Here is an 18,891-nt window from a genome sequence, read left to right as displayed (position 1 = left end):
CAAAAACTGAAACCATTGGACCATCTTAAACGGTGTGAATCTGCCGAATTTGTCTTGGAACAACTTGAAACCGATAATGATATTTTTTAGGAAAATCGTCTTCTCACTTTCATCGGAATGGTGCTTTAAATAAACAAAATTGTAGATTCTGGTGCAAAGAAGCCCCAAATTATTGATGAACAACCAATATATTCACCTAAATTGACAGTTTGGTGTGGTTTTTGGTCTGGCGGAATCCGTAATTCTTTCGAAATGAAGCTGATGACACCGCTACTGTCAATGGACAGCGCTATAGATCAATGATAACCAACTTTTTATGGCCACAGTTGGAAGACGTTGATCTTGATAGTATCGAGTTAGAACAAGATAACCGAATTATTGCGAGAAAAGTTTGGTGACTCGATTATTTCAAGAAATTGTGACATTGTGAATGGCCATTAAGAAGTTGTGATTTAACACCATTAGACTATTTCTTTTGAGGTCATTTGAAGTCATTTTTCTTTACAAATAAACTGATCCTCAAGCTTTAGAAGTCAATATTGAACGCTCTTTTCTCGATGTACTAGGATCTCTTCAAATTTTAGGACTTGATTTAGTAGAAAACGTACTCGAAAATTGGGTTCATTGAACTCGTTCATGCAGTAGAGTTTGTGGAGGCCATTTGCATGATTTTATATAAAAACTTTATTGTATCAATTGTACTTCACATGTAAAAACATTTGAGTTTCCTTTACAATTAATTTCTTGTTTTGCAAAAAGAAATCATGCAGCTTTTATTGGAAAATCCTGAACTTAGCTGGTAATTAGAAAAAACAAAATTTCACAATTTAATTCGACTATAAATGTAATTTAAATACTTATTAAACAAAAGGACTTACATCAGAATCTGCATATATATATTAGATAACAAAAACCATTCAGAATACTCTTATAAAATCAAACTTAAAGTTTTAAATCCCAGACAGTAATTCACCGCTGGTACACCACGTGGTATGAGCAGCGTTTAATGATTTCCGGATTTACAAGTATATGAAGTTCGACACTTTGGCTTAAGCTTTGTAAAGAACAACTTAAATTCTAGTTAAAGTACAGAAAAAACAGCATTTATTTGCGAATGGCTTTCTTAATGTAACAACAAGAAAAGTGCATCTGTGCATAACTTACTCTTTACAAAACTTAATTAAGTTGCAAAAGTTGGTTTTATTAAACATAAAATGATCGGCTATTGTGCTTAGAGGTGGTCGGTAGCATCAACATACAGTTGCAGGACAGTTATGTCTAAAATCGTGCAGAAGAGATCGATAAAATTTCGCAAGTCCAATATATTCCACAAATAATTAACTTCTTTTGGCTTATCTGCTCACCCCATAAATTCTAATGACCAAAGACTATGCAGACACGTGGTAGAAATTTAAAAATAACTTCATTACTTTCCTTTAAAATTTGCTACAATCTAGTTTTTACATTTATTATAAAATTTTTAAAAGAATCAGAGAGACAACTTGAGTGAAAACAAAAACAGAAGGCGAAATATAACAAAAGGACTTTCCACACTTTCTGAAATCTTCCGCTAAAAATATTATAATATATACCATTGCAAATGAAATACGTACTTAATTTTTACAAGCTATGATTTATTTTATAAAATAATGAACAATAATTACACTATTTACAATCATAATTACATCTAACCCTTTTTTAAGCTATATACTATATATCAAAATAACAAAATATATACAACACTTTGCGAATGCTAAAAACTCGACTCAAACCGGTACTTGCTGAGCACTTAGAAAAGCGATTTGTTGTTGGTGGAAAATAAACTTTTGGTAGACTTCCTCGTACTGTTGAATCTGTTGTTGCTGCAGGTTTATCAGTTGCTGCTCTAGAAATTGCGATTGTTGCAGGTGATATTGGTACAAGGCATGCTGTTCCTGTACCGCCTGAGCCAACATGGCTTGATGGGCTCCCTGCACCTCGTGCGGTGTGGGGAAGTACACCGCATTAGGAACCTGAGGATGCGGTACACCATTCACCATCGCCCCAAGCACTGCCTTACTGCCAACAACCGGCTGCTGGGCATGAATTGCATCCACTTGTGGACTAAGAGCCCAATAATTTCCACGTCCAGGATCATTTATAGCTCGAGGAATTTTGCAAAAACATGAGTTCATGCTCAGTGTCTGTCTTATCTGATTCTGCCAGCCCTGCTCATCTTTACGGTAGTACGGGAAGTTTTCACTTATCCAATTCTGTATAGCACTCAAAGTAAGTTTGCCCTCAGGACTGCTGCGAATCGCCATGGTCACCAAAGCACTATAAGTATAGTTGGGCCGACTTCCACAGTTCTCTTCGTTAGACGACATCGAATTGTTCGGTGACATGGATTTATCAGATCGTGGTGGTGTCAACGCTGGATTGGTAACGTCATTGTTCGCTAACAAATTACGAATCGAGAAGCTTGATTCTAAATGAGCCATTATGTATAACAGTTTAGAGTGCTGAGTGTATACGAGATAGTTTAAGTTATCGAGTGATACTCTGTGTGGAAGCCAAAAGATGACTGATGACTTTTGCTTTGAAATGTTTCGTTTTTATACTCTAAAGCCTTTCTGTGTTGGAAAGAGTTTGACTTGGTCACTCTGATGCCAAAGTGCGGTGAGAAAATCAAGATCGGAAAAAGGGATTATAACCGACTTAAAAAAATGTCAAAAAGTCTTTAAGTTTAATATCGGCAAATCAATGGATGTGGAAAACAATAGAAAATACAAGTTCTAACATAGACCTTACAAATAATAACTATATAAAAGTTCAAAAAGGTCATCACAGGTAAATGGGCGACACTAGAATAGATATCAGAGTACTTACTAACCTTTCCTTTGTTGGCTGTGGATGACAAACAGGTAGGCCAATGACGCTTAGATTTCCGTAGTGGATGGGTAACTAAAATTAACCGTTAGCCTATAATGTATAGTTTTTGGCTAAATATATTTAATAATTTAAAACAGACATGATAAAATTAATATTTGCAGGATTAAGTTTAAGTTTTAGGAGCTTATATATAAAAGCCAACGGATGGTTTTTTTAGTCTTTATATGTATTTCGGACTCTTTTGTTTTTTACCAAGTCTTCACCCACACTTGTGGCGGAGAACAAAAGGCACAATGTCACTTATATGTTATGACTTTGGTGACATAATGCTTTGGAAAACATTTATCCTTTCTGACTAGCATACTTTTGCAACCAAATATATTTGATATTTTAATTTATTAAACTTTTTGCTACACAAAAGCACAAAAACATTCAGATTGTGAATACGAAAAGCTTCAAAGAAATCATGGTCCTGTTTTCGGCTTTGTCTGTGAATATCATTGGAGATTTTGACATACCTTTGTATCATGGCTTCGCTTTTTTTTAGCGAACAAATGTGCTATCAACCCAGCTCCAACACTACAACTATGTGTTAGATCAGTGAACGATTCAATACGAACAGATTTGTGGAAACTTTAAGTGTAGTAAAGCGTGTCCACGGCAATTTTTAGCAGTCTTGAGGGCAAAGAGTGCCCTTAGTATGAACGGATATTTTCTCAAGATACCATGACCTCTGGAGACCCCGCACGTCGAAACTACTGAAAGTTTAGTCCAGAAAGGAAAGCAAATGAAGCTCAAAATCCATTGATCCCAGTAATAATACTATGCGCTTAGTGATTTGCTAAATGTGATTTACTTTAACACACCTGAAAAAGCAGGGAAGTGTCCAGGACGCAATATCAGTGCAGGCACTACAAGAGCAATAATTTCATCTTTTACAGCAGCCAGTCCAGCGGCAAAAGCTGCCACAATAATACCAGAGAATCCACAAAAGGTTCATCCATTCCAACAATTTAACTATGGTGACTGTTGTCATCCAAAGTGTTGTGTTGGAGGAAGATCACTTTTTTGTTGCTTAATAGAACCATTTTTCAATTAGTAAGTTAGTTATAGTAAAACTCTGTTATAATTCTGCTCTTTTCTTGGCCTCTGATAATAGTAGATCCGTATTTTGTCGATGACCACGAAATGATACAGAAACTTTTTCCGATGTCGCGTCGATAGCGTCGCGTCAAAAAAGAAACTGCAATACATCGTGTCAAAACATATTAATTACATGTAGGTAAATCATATTTCTTGTAGTAGGAAGCATGTTAGTGGCATAATAATAAAAAAGCGCAATTATTTTTTTACTCTTTTAGCTCTTTCTGCATATTTCGCTCGCATTGATTGGAAAAGTTTTCGATAAAGCAACAAAGGCATATGCATTTTGAGCTGTTTGTAAGCAGATACCTTGCGGTGAATGACCATATGAAAGTGCGGACTACTAAACTTTGCGAGTAGTCAATGATTTTCCAAATACACTCACACAATCACACACATACATAAAAAGACATACACACATATACAAAGGCGTGTAAACATTTAACTACAGCAAACTCCGGCAATATTCAATCGAAGCGCAGGCGAGTGAAGTTTTGAATAAAACGCCGACAATGTTGCACACCACATTTGCTCCCCCTACAGCACTCGAATAAGTGCATTTTTTTATTGCAGGCAGTTGCACAATGATCGAATTGTGTGCAACGCGATATTGCTTGCGAGTTGTTGGCAATGCTTTACTCGTATGTATGTGTGTGTATTTATTGTGTGTTTTTATACCCTGAACAGGACATATTTAGTTTACCACGATGTTTGTCACACACAAAATATCTGATTTAGCCATGTCTATATATCAACGAGTATATACTATACATATATCGTATGAGATGTCGGTATGAAATTTTGAACACGTTCTTTTCTCACTAAGAAGCTGCTTATTTGTTGAAAACGCCAATATCGGAGAGCTAAAACTTATAGCTGCCATACAAATTGACCGATCAAACTCTAGTCCTTGTAGGGAAAATTTTTTGAGTTAACGAGGTTTCTTCAAGAAATTTGGCACAGATTATTATCCACGGCAACGCAATAATCTTCGAAAAAAATATTCTTATTGGACCACTGACTGCTCATAATCAAGATAAATATTTTTTATAGCCTTCTATGACTTAAAAAATGCACTTTTGCAGGGTATTATAGCTTCACTGCAACCGAAGTTAACACTTTTTCATGTTTTATTTGTTGGTGTGTGTGTGTATGTACTAGTGCGCTTGGAACTTTCATATGCATACCCATTGTAAGCGCATTGAAACAACAGCTGTTGGTGCCGCCGCTGCTGTTGCTGCCATTATTGCTGCTCTTGTTGTTGCTGTTGGTGTTGTTGTTGCAGTTGCTGTCTGTTGCATATAAACTATTCCACTCGCCTTTGTTGCTCAACAGTGCCTTCAAGTGTCCGACTGCTGAGCTATTTGCAGAAACTGCGCAAATTTGCATAGCTGAGTTGGCTGTCGGCAACTGTTGCTTGTTGTTTGTTTTCGATTCCCTTTTACGCCCCCCTTTTTTCTGTCTTCCATTATTGCTACACTTTTATGCATTACGCTGCTCTGGAAGTTATTAATTTCAAGTAGACTGCTCATAGAATAAACTTGCACACGTATAAGCGCCGGTAAATATACAATTTAAAAAGTCCGGCGCTTAGTGGAGCCACTTCCCAGCTAAATTCTGCAATCTTCTACTGGCGCAAGTAGATCGGCGAGTGTATTTGCTGAGAAAATATGAAAGTGGAAACTAACTTAGCAAGAATATGCTTCGAGATATGCATAAATTGGAGCAAATGCAAATGCTGTGTAGACTGCCTTAGTGGTGTCTTGGTGGTGCTGGTGTTAGTTAATATCAGGAATTAAAGCACTTCCTTTACAACAACGATAATACAAATTTAGGGAATTTAAAAGAAAAGTAGCCCAAGACAGGAAAGCGTTTAAAACCGTAGCCAATATAACATTAGCCCAAATAACATTAAAAAACCTTCGAAAGAAACAAAAGTGAAATGGAATCGATACTGCAAAAAACTTTCTGCACGTTTCCAACAGAAGCTCTCCACAAAATATTTAGATTTGCATGTCAAAAAATTATGCAGATTGCATCGATTACTATTGACCACATCAGAGCGCGACATCACATGTAAACAAATCTTATCGATGGAAAACTTTTGGCTCTGCCTCCTCTTAGCAGAGGCAACCGGTCCGCAATAGAGAGAATACCTAGCAAAGTATTTTAATCGAAGACATGCCTCCTCAAAGAGAAGACATCATGTTCATTTTCCTGCTCACTGTTATAATTATGCTTCACGTGGAAATTGTCCCACAATTTAGCGAATTGCGCTCCAAACATGGATTCTGCTGAAAAATCCAAATTCGTTTTGGATCAATAAACTTACTATAAAATTTTCTCAGAAAAAACTCTGGAATATTCGTTTTTTCGGAATTGTATCTGTATATATAGGGCGGCCCTCCTGGCACTGTCTGCACCCATGGCAAATTCCAGTAAAGTTCACAACTGCAAGAGAGCACTAAGTTCAATAAAAGACAAGCTCCAACTAAACTTGATCTGGGTTCCCGGCCATAGGAGCATTTTCGGTAACGAAAATGCAGACGAGTTGGTAAAGGCAGGAGCTTTCCTCAATGAATCCGAGGCGGAACTAATACCAAGGCCGCTAGGGTCGATCAAAGGAGAGATCAATAGACAATTTCAACAAATTGAAAACAACAGGTGGAAAAACATTACAAAATACGTCATAACTAAACAATTATGGCCAACATATGACAGGACAAGAACCAACGACTTATTAAATAGGTCAAGAAAAAGTATTTACAGAATAACAGCTACCACAACAGGGCACTGGCCATTTGGGGAACATGCGTCCAAAATGGGTATGCCCTACAACGAAATCTGCCGTGGCTGCGGAGTAGCAGGGAACAAGGAAACAATCCACTTTCTCTGCGAATACCCAGCTCTATCACAGATAAGAGTGTACAGCTGCTGGCGTATGCCGATGATATTGATATCATCGGCCTCAACACCCGCGCCGTTAGTTCTGCTTTCTGCAGGCTGGACAAGGAAGCCCAGAAAATAGGTCTGGCAGTGAACGAGGGCAAAACGAAATATCTTCTGTCATCAAACAAACAGTCGTCGCACTCGCGACTTGGCTCTCACGTCACTGTTGACAGTCATAACTTTGAAGATGTAGATAATTTCGTCTATTTAGGAACCAGCATTAGCACCACCAACAATGTCAGCCCGGAAATCCAACGCAGGATTGCTCTTGCCAACAGGTGCTACTTCGGACGAGGAACAAAAGCTAAACTCTATAAGTCGCTCATAATTCCCGTCCTGCTATATGGTGCAGAGGCTTGGGCGATGACAACAACCGATGAGTCGACGTTACGAGTTTTCGAGAGAAAAATTCTGCGAAAGATTTATGGTCCTTTGCGTATTGGCCACGGCGAATATCGCATTCGATGGAACGATGAGCCGTACGAGATATACAACGACATTGACATAGTTCAGCGAATTAAAAGACAGTGGCTACGCTGGCTAGGTCATGTTGTCCGGATGGATGAAAACACTGCAGCTCTGAAAGTATTCGACGTAGTACCCGCGGGGGAAGCAAAGGAAGAGGAAGACCTCCACTCCGTTGGAAGGACCAAGTGGAGAAGGACCTGGCTTCGCTTGGAATATCCAAGTAATAATCCACGTAGCGAAAAGGAGAAACGACTGGCGCGCTGTTGTTAACTCGGTTATAATCGCGTAAGCGATGTCTACGCCAATTAAAAAGAAGAAGAAACATTGCAAAGTTACTAAAATCACATATGAATATTGGGCTTACCAATTCTAACTTTAAAGGTGTTATTAAATAAATATCGGACGCACTCGTTTGTATTATTTTAATTTCGTTCGGTCAGTATTACATTCTTTCGGGCTGATTTCTGTTAAATAGTATTTTAAACCTTTCGAAATTTTCTGAAAGTTTTTACTTTAAATAGTATTATATAGATATTAGAAAATGTCCTATTATATCTCTTACCAGTAAAATTTCTACAACAAAATTTGTGGTTAGCACTGCATACATATACCATATTAAGTAAGTGATTACAAGAGAAAAATATAATTCTTTACTTTTTTCGTTTTGTTCTTTTGCATATTATTAATGATCTTATTACTCTTCTACCAGACTCTTTATCACTTCATCAAATATACGTTTAAAACTTCAAGTCAGAGGCATATATTTAAACTTAGCATATCCGCCAAACACTTTTTTCTTAGCTCCAAAAAATAACGTACCCCAAGATTCTACCCAGATACCTATCGACACTTACTTTGATTCACCCCATTTCACTTAGCAAGTATTTTATACCTGATCATGCAGGTTCAAAAAAATGTGGCTTACAAAGGTTTACCTGTACTCAAACTCCATTATTCATTCGACTACACTAATTATTCGCTTGCCGCGGATAATACTCTAACTAACAATAGCTGCTTTACGTCACTTAGGTCAAGAATGTTTTGACCTTGATGTCATTGTGCTTCAGCGCGGTTTTCACGCTACTGTAATTGCGGGTTGCATCAATAATACTTTTTGATGTCCTTGACTACATGGCCATACTTTTCACATAAATTTGAGGTAGTTTTATACAACTTCGGGAACAATAAAATCAATGCCACTTTAGATCGTATGAAAAAATTGTTCAATATGTGCGATCTCTGGTGCAAAACCGGAAATATTGTAATCCAAAAATATTTTGTGTTTTATTGTTTTTTTTTTTTAATCATCAGTCATAAATCATACAATATACTTCTTTATAAGTAATATATCTTGGGCACTTGCAATGACTCACTGAAAACTACCCAATAAAATAATAATGCAGGGAAATATACTGCATAGTGTTACACCGCCAGTCCATGACCAAAGCTCAGTTCTTTCACCGATACCACCCGCTGCTAGCCTTGGGTTCATGGAATAATATTTCCCACGCCTGGAAGGTATGAAGGTTGTTACACACCCAAGGTCAAAATGTGGAATACCACTGCGGCTTTAAAAACTGGAAGTGTCATTTGTTCTGAGGTCGCCATACTTCATAAGTAGAGGATAAAAAATATTTTAGAACAAACATTCAGCAAAGAAAAGCTAGCTTATTACAGGTATAAGATCAATGCAACTCTCCATGACTTCTGCAGAAAAATGTTCTATATTGTCTGAGCTTTGAACTCTTTTTCCTAACTCAGTACCTTTTAAATAGCATAGTCTCTTTTACACATTAGAACTTCATCGGTCAACTGCGTAGCCTTGAAAAGTATATATTACTAAAAAACCGCTAAGTTCGGTTACCTTGAACATTCACCACATCGAAAAACTACCGAACAACCACTAGTTAGACACAAGCGCCATTCGTATACCTGTCCGTTTTTCAGAACACTAAAAGGAAAGGTGAACTTAATATTCTAATAACTGAGTCGGCGTCGCAGTTTTACCTGAGATATTTTCAAACTCTTTTATACATATTTTTTCGAAAGTCTGTATTCTATTGTGTTTAAATTACATTGTTCTTGCGTTAGTACACTTTACAACGTCAGACTTTTGACTTCGGTTTTATTGTGTCAGCTTAGATCTCTTTTGGTGACCTTGATTTTCTTCCCGCATTTTGGCCATAAGTCGGAGTTAACCCAACTTTTTGGAATTCAGAAATGCTTTAGGGTACAAAAAGAAAATTTGTAAAGCAAAAGTCATCAGTCATCTTTTGACTTCCGCACAGAATATCACTTAAGATTTTATTTAGCTCATAACCACTCAGCTCTCCAAACAGTTATCCACAATGCCCCAATATTTAGAATCAAGCTTCTCGATTCGTAATTTGTTAGCGAACGATGACGGCACCAACCCAGCGGTAACACCACCACCATCTGACGTATCCATGTCATCGAACGAATCGATGTCGTCTAACGAAGGAAAGTGCGGAAATCGTCCCAACTATACATATAGCGATTTGGTGACAATGGCGATTCGCAGCAGTCCTGACGGTAAACTGACATTGAGTGCTATACAGACTTGGATTAGTCAAAACTTCCCTTACTACCGAAAAGATGAGCAGGGCTGGCAGAATCAGATAAGACAGACACTGAGCACGAACTCACATTTCTTGAAGGTACCACGACCTTTGGGCGACCCCGGACGTGGCAACTATTGGACCGTGAGTTCGGAATTGGCCGCTGGTAGTATTGCTGGCAATATAACTGCATTTGGGCCCTTACTTTCGGGCGTACCTCATCCCGAGTTGCCGAACGCAGTCTATTTCCCCACGCCACAAGAAATAGATGCAACTCAGCGGACAATGCATGGGCAGCAGATATGGCAGTTCCATCAACAACAAGCGCATATTTTGCAACAACAACTACTGCAACTGCAACAGCAACCACTTCAGAAGCTTTACGACGAAACATATCTAAGGCTGATCTTCCACCAGCAGCAATTTGCTTTCTTAACCATTCAGCAAAGTCCTATTTAATTTAGGTGCTCTCCTTTAGTAGTGTGTAATATTATTTGAAGTATTATAATATAATTTTTGGTAATACATAGCTTAAGTTAATAAAATGTGATACAATTTAAAAAATAGCGGTTTTCGCTTTTAGGTTTATGAAGTGTTACATAATTTATTGGTGTGTTAGGTAGCTTCGGAATAGTATTTTTTTTAATTGCATAAAAAATTCATTTTGCAAAAACTTGTTTGAAGCAAGTTAGAAACTGCTCGGGTGCGGGTGTAACCGAACATTTTATACCTTGCAACTTGCAAGAATCAAAGACAGGGAAATACTTCAAGTTTTAGAACGAAATAAAAACAATTTTGTATAGACGTATATATGCTACATCCTATACTCACGGACACATAAGGTTTGTTAGAAAAACGGAGACCATTATACTTAGTATATGGAAGTTGAGGCAGTATCGACCAGCTTTTATCTATTTACCACTACCACATACTATAAGCATGGCACATACTAAAGAAGTCACGCTCTCTCATTTTTATTTAGTTAACTCACATATTGGCCATTATATGCAGTACAAAGTCACCAGGAAATTCGAAAGTCTTAATATTTGGTATGTGAAGGGTTGGAACAGTATAAGCCCGATTCAATTCGTTTTTATCATACAGACACACCATTATCAGAGAAAGAATAATCCTTAAATTGCAATCTCATACTTTGACCGTTAGCCGAACGATTTTCTTGCCTATAACCGCATGAGCGGTATCTCCGACAATAAAGAAGAATATTTAGTCTATTAATAAAATTTGAAAATTAGTCCAATGGAGCTAAGAATAGGCATTTCGTGCGTGAAATCGTTGCGAATGTTGGAAAGAGTTAAGGTACGAAAACCCTTCAAAGACAGTCGAGAGTTCGCTGAAGACATACCTCGTTCTGGATCCATAACCAAGTCTCTTTGGACATGGTTGATCGTGCGAACTCCGATCCCTCAGTCATAGAGAACATTATAACTGAAGACAGGACAAGGGTGTATCAGTTTGACATACGAACAAGTCAACAATCATCGGAATGGAAGCACGTTTTCAGTCGATCAAAGCTGAAGACCATACCAAGAAGTGTTTCAAAGACTGGAAAATCGTTGGCATAAGTGTACTGCATCTGACAACAAAAAATATTGATGAATAATTAAATATTTTCTGTTTAAATTACAATTTCCGGGCACTTTCTCGGCACAAAAAAGACAAAAAATAGAATAGAAAGTGACTGGATATTTCTACCGCAGCTACTTTCATATAACTGTGCTACAAAATAAACTTTACTAAAAGCAAATAGTACAGTTGATATTTTAAATTCTAAAATATGTCGAGAAGATCCTTTTGCCTCACAGAGGAAAATTTCTTGCGAGCTCCAGAAGTCCAACGCTAAAACGAAAGAAGAAAATATAGTACCTAATCCGACGTAATCGACAAAAGAATCCAGAATAGTGACGAGTTCATAATTAATGCCTGATTTAGTCTAAGACGTGCCCCAATTCCGTAGTGATAACATAGTTGTTATTGTTCTCTCTTGATTACTTTGAGACGGCAACCTGATGATACCATACCAACAAAATACCTCCCAATTTATAAACTTCAAAACGAAAAGCAGCCATTTTCTAAGTTATATCACATTTTATTAACTTAAAATATTACTAAAACTTATATTATAATACTTCAAATTATATTACACGCTCTTTAATAGAGCACCTAAATTAAATAGGAACCTGCTGGCCTCTCAAGAAAGCCATTTGCTGCTGGTGGAAGATCAGCCTTAGATATGTTTCGTCGTAAATCTTCTGAAGTGGTTGCTGTTGCAGTTGCAGTAGTTGTTGTTGCAAAATATGCGCTTGTTGTTGATGGAACTGCCATATCTGCTGCCCATGCATTGTCCGCTGAGTTGCATCTATTTCTTGTGGCGTGGGGAAATAGACTGCGTTCGGCAACTCGGGATGAGGTACGCCCGTAAGTAAGGGCCCAAATGCAGTTATATTGCCAGTAATACTACCAGCGGCCAATTCCGGACTCACGGTCCAATAGTTACCACGTCCGGGGTCGCCCAAAGCTCGTGGCACCTTCAGGAAATGTGAGTTCGTGCTCAGTGTCTGTCTTATCAGATTCTGCCAGCCTTGCTCGTCTTTTCGGTAGCAAGGGAAGTTTTGACTTATCCAGTTCTGTATGGCACTCAATGTCAGTTTACCGTCAGGACTGCTGCGAATCGCCATTGTCACCAAATCGCTATATGTATAGTTGGGACGATTTCCGCACTTTCCTTCGTTAGACGACATCGATTCGTTCGATGACATGGATACGTCAGATGGTGGTGGTGTTAGCGCTGGGTTGGTTCCGTCATCGTTCGCTAACAAATTACGAATCGAGAAGCTTGATTCTAAATGTTGGGCCATTGTGGATAACTGTTTGGAGAGCTGAGTGGTTATGAGCTAAATAAAATCTTAAGTGATATTCTGTGCGGAAGTCAAAAGATGACTGATGACTTTTGCTTTACAAAATTTCCTTTTTATACTCCAAAGCACTTCTTTGTTGCAAATAATTGGGTTAAGTCAGACTTATGGCCAAAGTGCGGGAAGAAAATCAAGGTCACCAAAAGAGATCTAAACTGACACAATAAAACCGAAGTCAAAAGTCTGACGTTGTAAAGTGTACTAACGGAAGAACAATGTAATTTAAACACAATAGAATACAGACTTTCGAAAAAATATGAACAAAAGAATTTGAAAATATCTCAGGTAAAACAGCGACGCCGACTCAGTTATTAGAATATTAAGTTCACCTTTCCTTTTAATGTTCTGAAAAACGGCCAGGTATACGAATGGCGCTTATGTCTAAGTAGTGGTTGTTCGGTAGTTTTTCGGTGTGGTTAATGTTCAAGGTAACCGAACTTAGCGGTTATCCAGTAATATTTACTTTTCAAGGTTAAGCAGTTGACCGATGAAGTTCTAGTGTGTAAAATAGACTACGCTATTTAAAGGGTACTGGGTTAGAGACCTTGGCTGTTGAGCAAAAAGGAGTTCAAAGCTCAGACAGTATAGAAAATTTTTCTACAGAAGTCGTTTAGAGCAGCATAATTTAACGGACTAACCTCCATACCTGCCGCGGGCGGGAAATATTTTTTCCATTAACCCAGAACTAGCAGCAGGTGGTACTTGTAATGCTGGTAATAGAACTGAGCTTGGGACATGGAAAATGGGGTATCAGAATGCATATTCCCCAGTGATAGTATGGGATGGGGTTGTTTTCAGTGAGCCATTGCAGAGTGCCAGAAATATATTTGTTATATAGTAGATGTAAATAGTACGATATATGACTGATGACTGAAAAATGATTTTGATTTACCATGTTTCCATTTGTGTACCAGAGATCGCACATATTGAGAATTTTTCAGGCAATCTAAAAGAAAATTTTTTGAATTATTCACGGAATTGTATAAAACTACGTTAAATTTATATGAAAAGTATGGCCATATTGTCAAGGTCATCAAAAAGAGCTATAGCTTATGCAACCCGCAACTACTGTTGCGTGAAAACCGCACTAAAGCACAATGGGATCAAGGTCAAAACATCACTGACCTAAGTGACTTAAAGCAGCTATTGTTCATTAAGGTATTATCCGCGGCAACGGTATAATTATTGTAGCAGAATGAACAAAGGAGTTGGAGGATCTATATAAGACTTAATTTTTGAAAGTAAAAAATAGTCGCTTGGTGAAATTTAGTGATTGAAAACAACTTTCAGCCTTTCGTTTCTGAACCCCACGAGGATTTGACTCACCATTAAGCTGGGTATGAGCATTGTCTGAGAAGATGATAGAGCTTGGATAATTTATAAAAATTAATCAAAAAAGAAAGTAACCGGACCGTTAGAAGTAATTAGATTACCAACACGAAAGAGTCCGATCTTTCTTTATTAAAACTATTAATGATCGAACAGGAAAGTTCGAAGTTAATAGTTATAGAATTTGGACGAGTACTTATAGTCAAAGCTATGGTCGAAGCTTCCAGTGTTTTGTGTACGAGTAAATATATCTTAAGGGTGTGCGCTTCTTTGTATATAAGTTTTATTTGAACCGAGATGATTCCTATTAAATTATATGCAACTCATAAAAAACAGCATTTGAGGAATCATAACCTTTTACTTTCATAATACTTCATAATTAAAGCAATATTCTTTCCTTTTCCTCGAGTTCGCCCATTTTAAATACGGTATTTATTTGTGAGCAAATTGCAAGGTAAATGGACTTAAAGTTGCTGCCGCAACGCTTTGTGGCACTGCAGCAAGTGTTGCGCATTTATATACGGTTTCCGTTCATTTTTCATTTGCATCATTTATTTCACAATATCATACAGAATTCATATGAAGCGTTATGTGTAACTTAATCTGTGTGCTACGGCAGAGACAAAAGCAAGTGCAAGCAAATAAATATAAAACAAAATAATTTTTTGTTTTATAACAATGATGTTTTGCAAAGTGTGTTCCACGCAAGCGGATTTGGGCCAAGCTTTTCATACAATTTTAGGGCGCTTTTAGATTGTGTGTGGGTTTCAACTGCCTTCATATTTCTACGAGAAGCTTTGCTTGAGCAGACCAAGCAAGTTGTTAAGACAGATATATTTTTCTGTGTGCTTTGTAATGTTACGATTTGACTTGGAAATGAACTCAAGACATTTGGCACGTCGTCCGAACGCATACACACTGTATGAAGCCATATGGCAACTTACTTTTCGCACCAACACCCTTACAAATGGATGTGAACGCCAGCAATACAATCCAATTTGAATTTAACCTTTTTTATGATTTCTTACGCGAAATAAGGTGGCGGAAGTGATGTCGTCCGCTGGTAACTGCTGTGAGCCACACAGCATGTGTGCATATTTGCACGTGTCTGTATGTGTTTGGCAGGCATTGGAGCAGGAATGATTCAATTCTCCGCGGAATGCTGATGCAAGTGGTATGAGCGCAAAAACGCTGAAGCGTGGCTGAGCAAAAGGGAACAGTGAGCAAGAAATTATTCCATGCAATATAACTTAGCAGTGGGAATTGGGAGGCGGCAAGAGCCGCGAATATCGCAAACATTCATCACAGTAATCATTCGCGGCACAACCTGAATGCAAGACGAATTTCATTCTGAGTCTGTAAATATATGCACGCTTTGGTGGCAGCCTGCGTCAAACAAATAACGTACAGCAGCTTAACTTTTGTACCTTTTGCTCCCTGGAACCCTGGAATATTGCAACGTGTTGCAAAGTGTAAGGCGAATAAAATAAATGAAGTAAAGTAGTTTTAAGAACAAGCAACACCAAACTTTAATGGTGGATGCAGACATGGGGAGAATAATTGTTGTTTAATAACGTAAAATATCTCTGTAGTGTGACCCCTGTTGAAATATTGAACAGAATCGGATAAAGAAGAGAAATGCAAAAGTCAATATTGGACTAAAACAAGCATGTCTGAAAAGTCTGAAATATAACTGTATTGCAAATGTTAACATAATTTCAATTTATTTTAACAGCCTAATATCCCAATAGCTTCAACTATTTTGGCTATGTGGTTAACAGTTAATGGTCATAAAAAAACAACCACCTTAAACATAAAGCATTTCAATCAAAGTTTTTACAGTTAAATGTATATATGTATGTTAAAAACACCACTATCACCCTGGGCGTGGAAATTATTGGGCGATCAGTCCGGAAAAGAGAGCACTTCAGACCCAGCAGCCGGCAGTTGGCGGTGAGGCAGTGTTTGGAGTGATGCTGAATGGTGTACTACATCCTCAGGCTCCAAATGCGGTGTAGTTTCCCACACCACAAGAAGTACAGGGAGCCCATCAGCAACATGCTTGGTACCAATATCACCAGCAAAAATCGCAACTTCTGGAACAGCAGCTGATAATCCAGTATGAGGAGCTGTATAAAAAATTTGTTTTCCACCAACAAAAATCAGCTGAAGTAATATTTTATCTTTTCTGTCGAGAGAGGCTTCAACAATGGTTGCTTGCCACCAACAAAAAATAGATGGATGGAGTATACCAAAAAAATCCTATTTATTTACTCTATTAGTTTGTGATATTAGTTTAAGAATTATTGAACATATAACATTATAAGTTAATAAAATCTAAAAAACAAAGTACGAAAAACTTTACTTTTATTATAAATATTTGTAGGGTTTGTTGTAGTCAGGTTCACCCACTTTGTTGGATGTACTTTTCATTTCTTTTCAGTATTATATTCTTCGATGATAGTTTGAACTGACAGATAAATTGATAAGTAAAGTCAACATGAGGAGTGAATTTTATTTGGTCGTGCAGTAATTCCGTTATTCAAGTTACGAAAAAGTTATGGGGTCGGTTTCATAAGTACTCGAAGTTTTTGTGTGCCATTTACAGCAGTCTTTAAGCTACCAACATAGTATGTTAATTAGACTAACATAATAGTTTGAAGGTCGTTTCTTTGATTTCTTTGATGATGGTGGTTTTAAGTTCTTTCATAGAAAATTCGTAGTGAGCTCTTGCTTTTGTGTTTAGAGACTTAGCAGATTTTCTCCCAAGTTCTTAAAAAAAAAATTAAATAAAGGAAAATAAAACAAAGGAATGTGGACAACATTGTAAATGTATAAAGATAGCAAGGCACATTGCAAACAGTGAAATTAACAACAAAACAAAGAGAGCTTAAAAATGCATTACTCCTCCCGTCCTCGATGTTCGTTTGTAAAGTGAAGTAAACCGCTGTCAATTTTACCGCCACCTGCAATTTTTCGTTTTTGCGCCAATTTCGATTTTCTTTTGCGGTTTAAATCGTTATGCGGTGTTACGCGTTCGACTGTTGCTCTTGTATAACGGTGGTCGACTTCTCTGTGTTGCAGCACAATGATCAGCCATTAAAATGGGGTATGCATTAGTGTGACTTGCGATGAAATTGAAAATATGCAGACATGGAGAAATTCGCCGAGGTTACTCATACGCCATGGCTAGCAATGATGTAAACTACATATATTATGTTTGTATGTGTAGATGTGTGATTTGAAAATGGCATGACCATTCGTAATATAAATTAAATGCTTATTTTTGATTTATTTACAGTTATTTGCACTGTGGCAAAGTGTGATGACATTCATGCCCTACAATGAAGAGACGCGTATATATTCTTATAGAGCACACCTCTGTAAATATAAAAAAGTATGGTATAGACAGGCAATAGTCGCATAGATAACCAAGGAAGTTAAAGGAAAAACAGCTTTAAAGCGATGATACTGGTATTGAAGAAAATATTTTCAAACCTTCGAAAATCTGGAAAATTGAAAGCAGTATCAAATACAGTCACTCTTCAAGCTAATAATGGTACGAGCATTCCGAGCTACTGTAACAATAATCATGGATGAGCTGTTTAAGCATTGAAATTATTTATAGAATTTATTTTTTCTGATAACTCTGAACATTAACTAAGACTGTTTTGTCTTCTGACAGGCATCTAATAATTTCTTAGAGACAGTTTTGAGATATCGATATGAAATTTTGCACAACTCTATTCCTCCTTAAATAGATGTTCATATGTCCCAACGGCCGAAATCGGCCAAGTCCTTCTATGGAAAACATTTTAATTTGAAAAGCTAATTCCACGACTTTTGGCAGAGATTTTAACCCCAGGCATTGCTGTAAGATCAGAAGAAATTATTCAGATCGGATAACTATAGTTTGTAGCTGTCGTATGAACCGAACGATCAAACTGAAGATCTTGTACGGAAAACTTTTTATTTGACCAGGTATCCTCAACATTTGGCACAGATTATTGCCTAAGACAACAACACAATATACACACAATAACCCGTAAATATTGTTCGGATAACTATAGCATGTAGTTGACGTAGAAACTGAGCGATCAAAAAAGAAAAAGATTTATTTGTCCATTTTTATGTTAAAAGAAATAAACCTGTGAAAGGTAATAAATATATTTTGATATCTTATATACAGCTTTCTGTGGGAGTTCATTTCAAATTTGTTTTCTTGTTCTTTGCAATATACAGATAATTATCGATTTTTGGATTACAATCGAAATCCCTCAAAATTATAAACAATACTCAATTTCAAATTCACCTTTATAAATAAAATTTCTTTAAAGCTGCTACTTTAACCGGATTGAGTAAGTAAAGGAAGACTATATGCTATATGTATATACATACATATATGTGTCTACATTTACATACCATTACTTTTTCTCTACGCTGTCAACCCATTTCAATTTAGCGACAGTCCTCTTCACTCTACAACTATCAGAGCTACAATGCAATTTTCAATATTATTTAATTTTGAGGCAGACATAAGAGTGCAATATTTAAATAAACCTGATATACCTAAACTAATATTTATAATATATAACTGTATATTAATAACGGTAGTACTC

At 37.1% G+C, this 18,891-nt stretch overlaps 3 protein-coding genes across 3 annotated transcripts; 1 reads left to right on the top strand and 2 right to left on the bottom strand.

Annotated features, from left to right (window-relative positions):
* Nucleotides 1-1,766: 1,766 nt before the first annotated feature.
* On the bottom strand, nucleotides 1,767-2,480 carry LOC120777008 (fork head domain transcription factor slp2-like). The gene has a single exon (XM_040108109.1). The coding sequence runs from the start codon at nucleotides 2,478-2,480 to the stop codon at nucleotides 1,767-1,769; it is 714 nt and encodes a 237-aa protein (XP_039964043.1).
* A 7,299-nt stretch (nucleotides 2,481-9,779) lies between these two features.
* LOC120777003 (forkhead box protein D1-like) lies at nucleotides 9,780-10,469 on the top strand. Its single transcript, XM_040108105.1, has one exon. The coding sequence runs from the start codon at nucleotides 9,780-9,782 to the stop codon at nucleotides 10,467-10,469; it is 690 nt and encodes a 229-aa protein (XP_039964039.1).
* A 1,727-nt stretch (nucleotides 10,470-12,196) lies between these two features.
* LOC120777002 (forkhead box protein D1-like) lies at nucleotides 12,197-12,886 on the bottom strand. The gene has a single exon (XM_040108104.1). It carries the CDS (start codon nucleotides 12,884-12,886, stop codon nucleotides 12,197-12,199), a length of 690 nt encoding a protein of 229 aa, XP_039964038.1.
* Between the last annotated feature and the right edge of the window lie 6,005 nt (nucleotides 12,887-18,891).

The sequence above is a fragment of the Bactrocera tryoni genome, chromosome 5 (genome assembly GCF_016617805.1).
Source record: "Bactrocera tryoni isolate S06 chromosome 5, CSIRO_BtryS06_freeze2, whole genome shotgun sequence".
NCBI lineage: Eukaryota > Metazoa > Arthropoda > Insecta > Diptera > Tephritidae > Bactrocera > Bactrocera tryoni.
The sequence above is the reverse complement of the archived record's forward strand: the minus strand, read 5'-3'. Positions and strand labels throughout refer to the sequence as shown.

Excerpts from the sequence above, each read along its gene's own strand:
- LOC120777008 (XM_040108109.1), bottom strand. The coding sequence starts at position 2,480 with ATGGCTCATTTAGAATCAAGCTTCTCGATTCGTAATTTGTTAGCGAAC.
- LOC120777003 (XM_040108105.1), top strand. The coding sequence starts at position 9,780 with ATGCCCCAATATTTAGAATCAAGCTTCTCGATTCGTAATTTGTTAGCG.
- LOC120777002 (XM_040108104.1), bottom strand. The coding sequence starts at position 12,886 with ATGGCCCAACATTTAGAATCAAGCTTCTCGATTCGTAATTTGTTAGCG.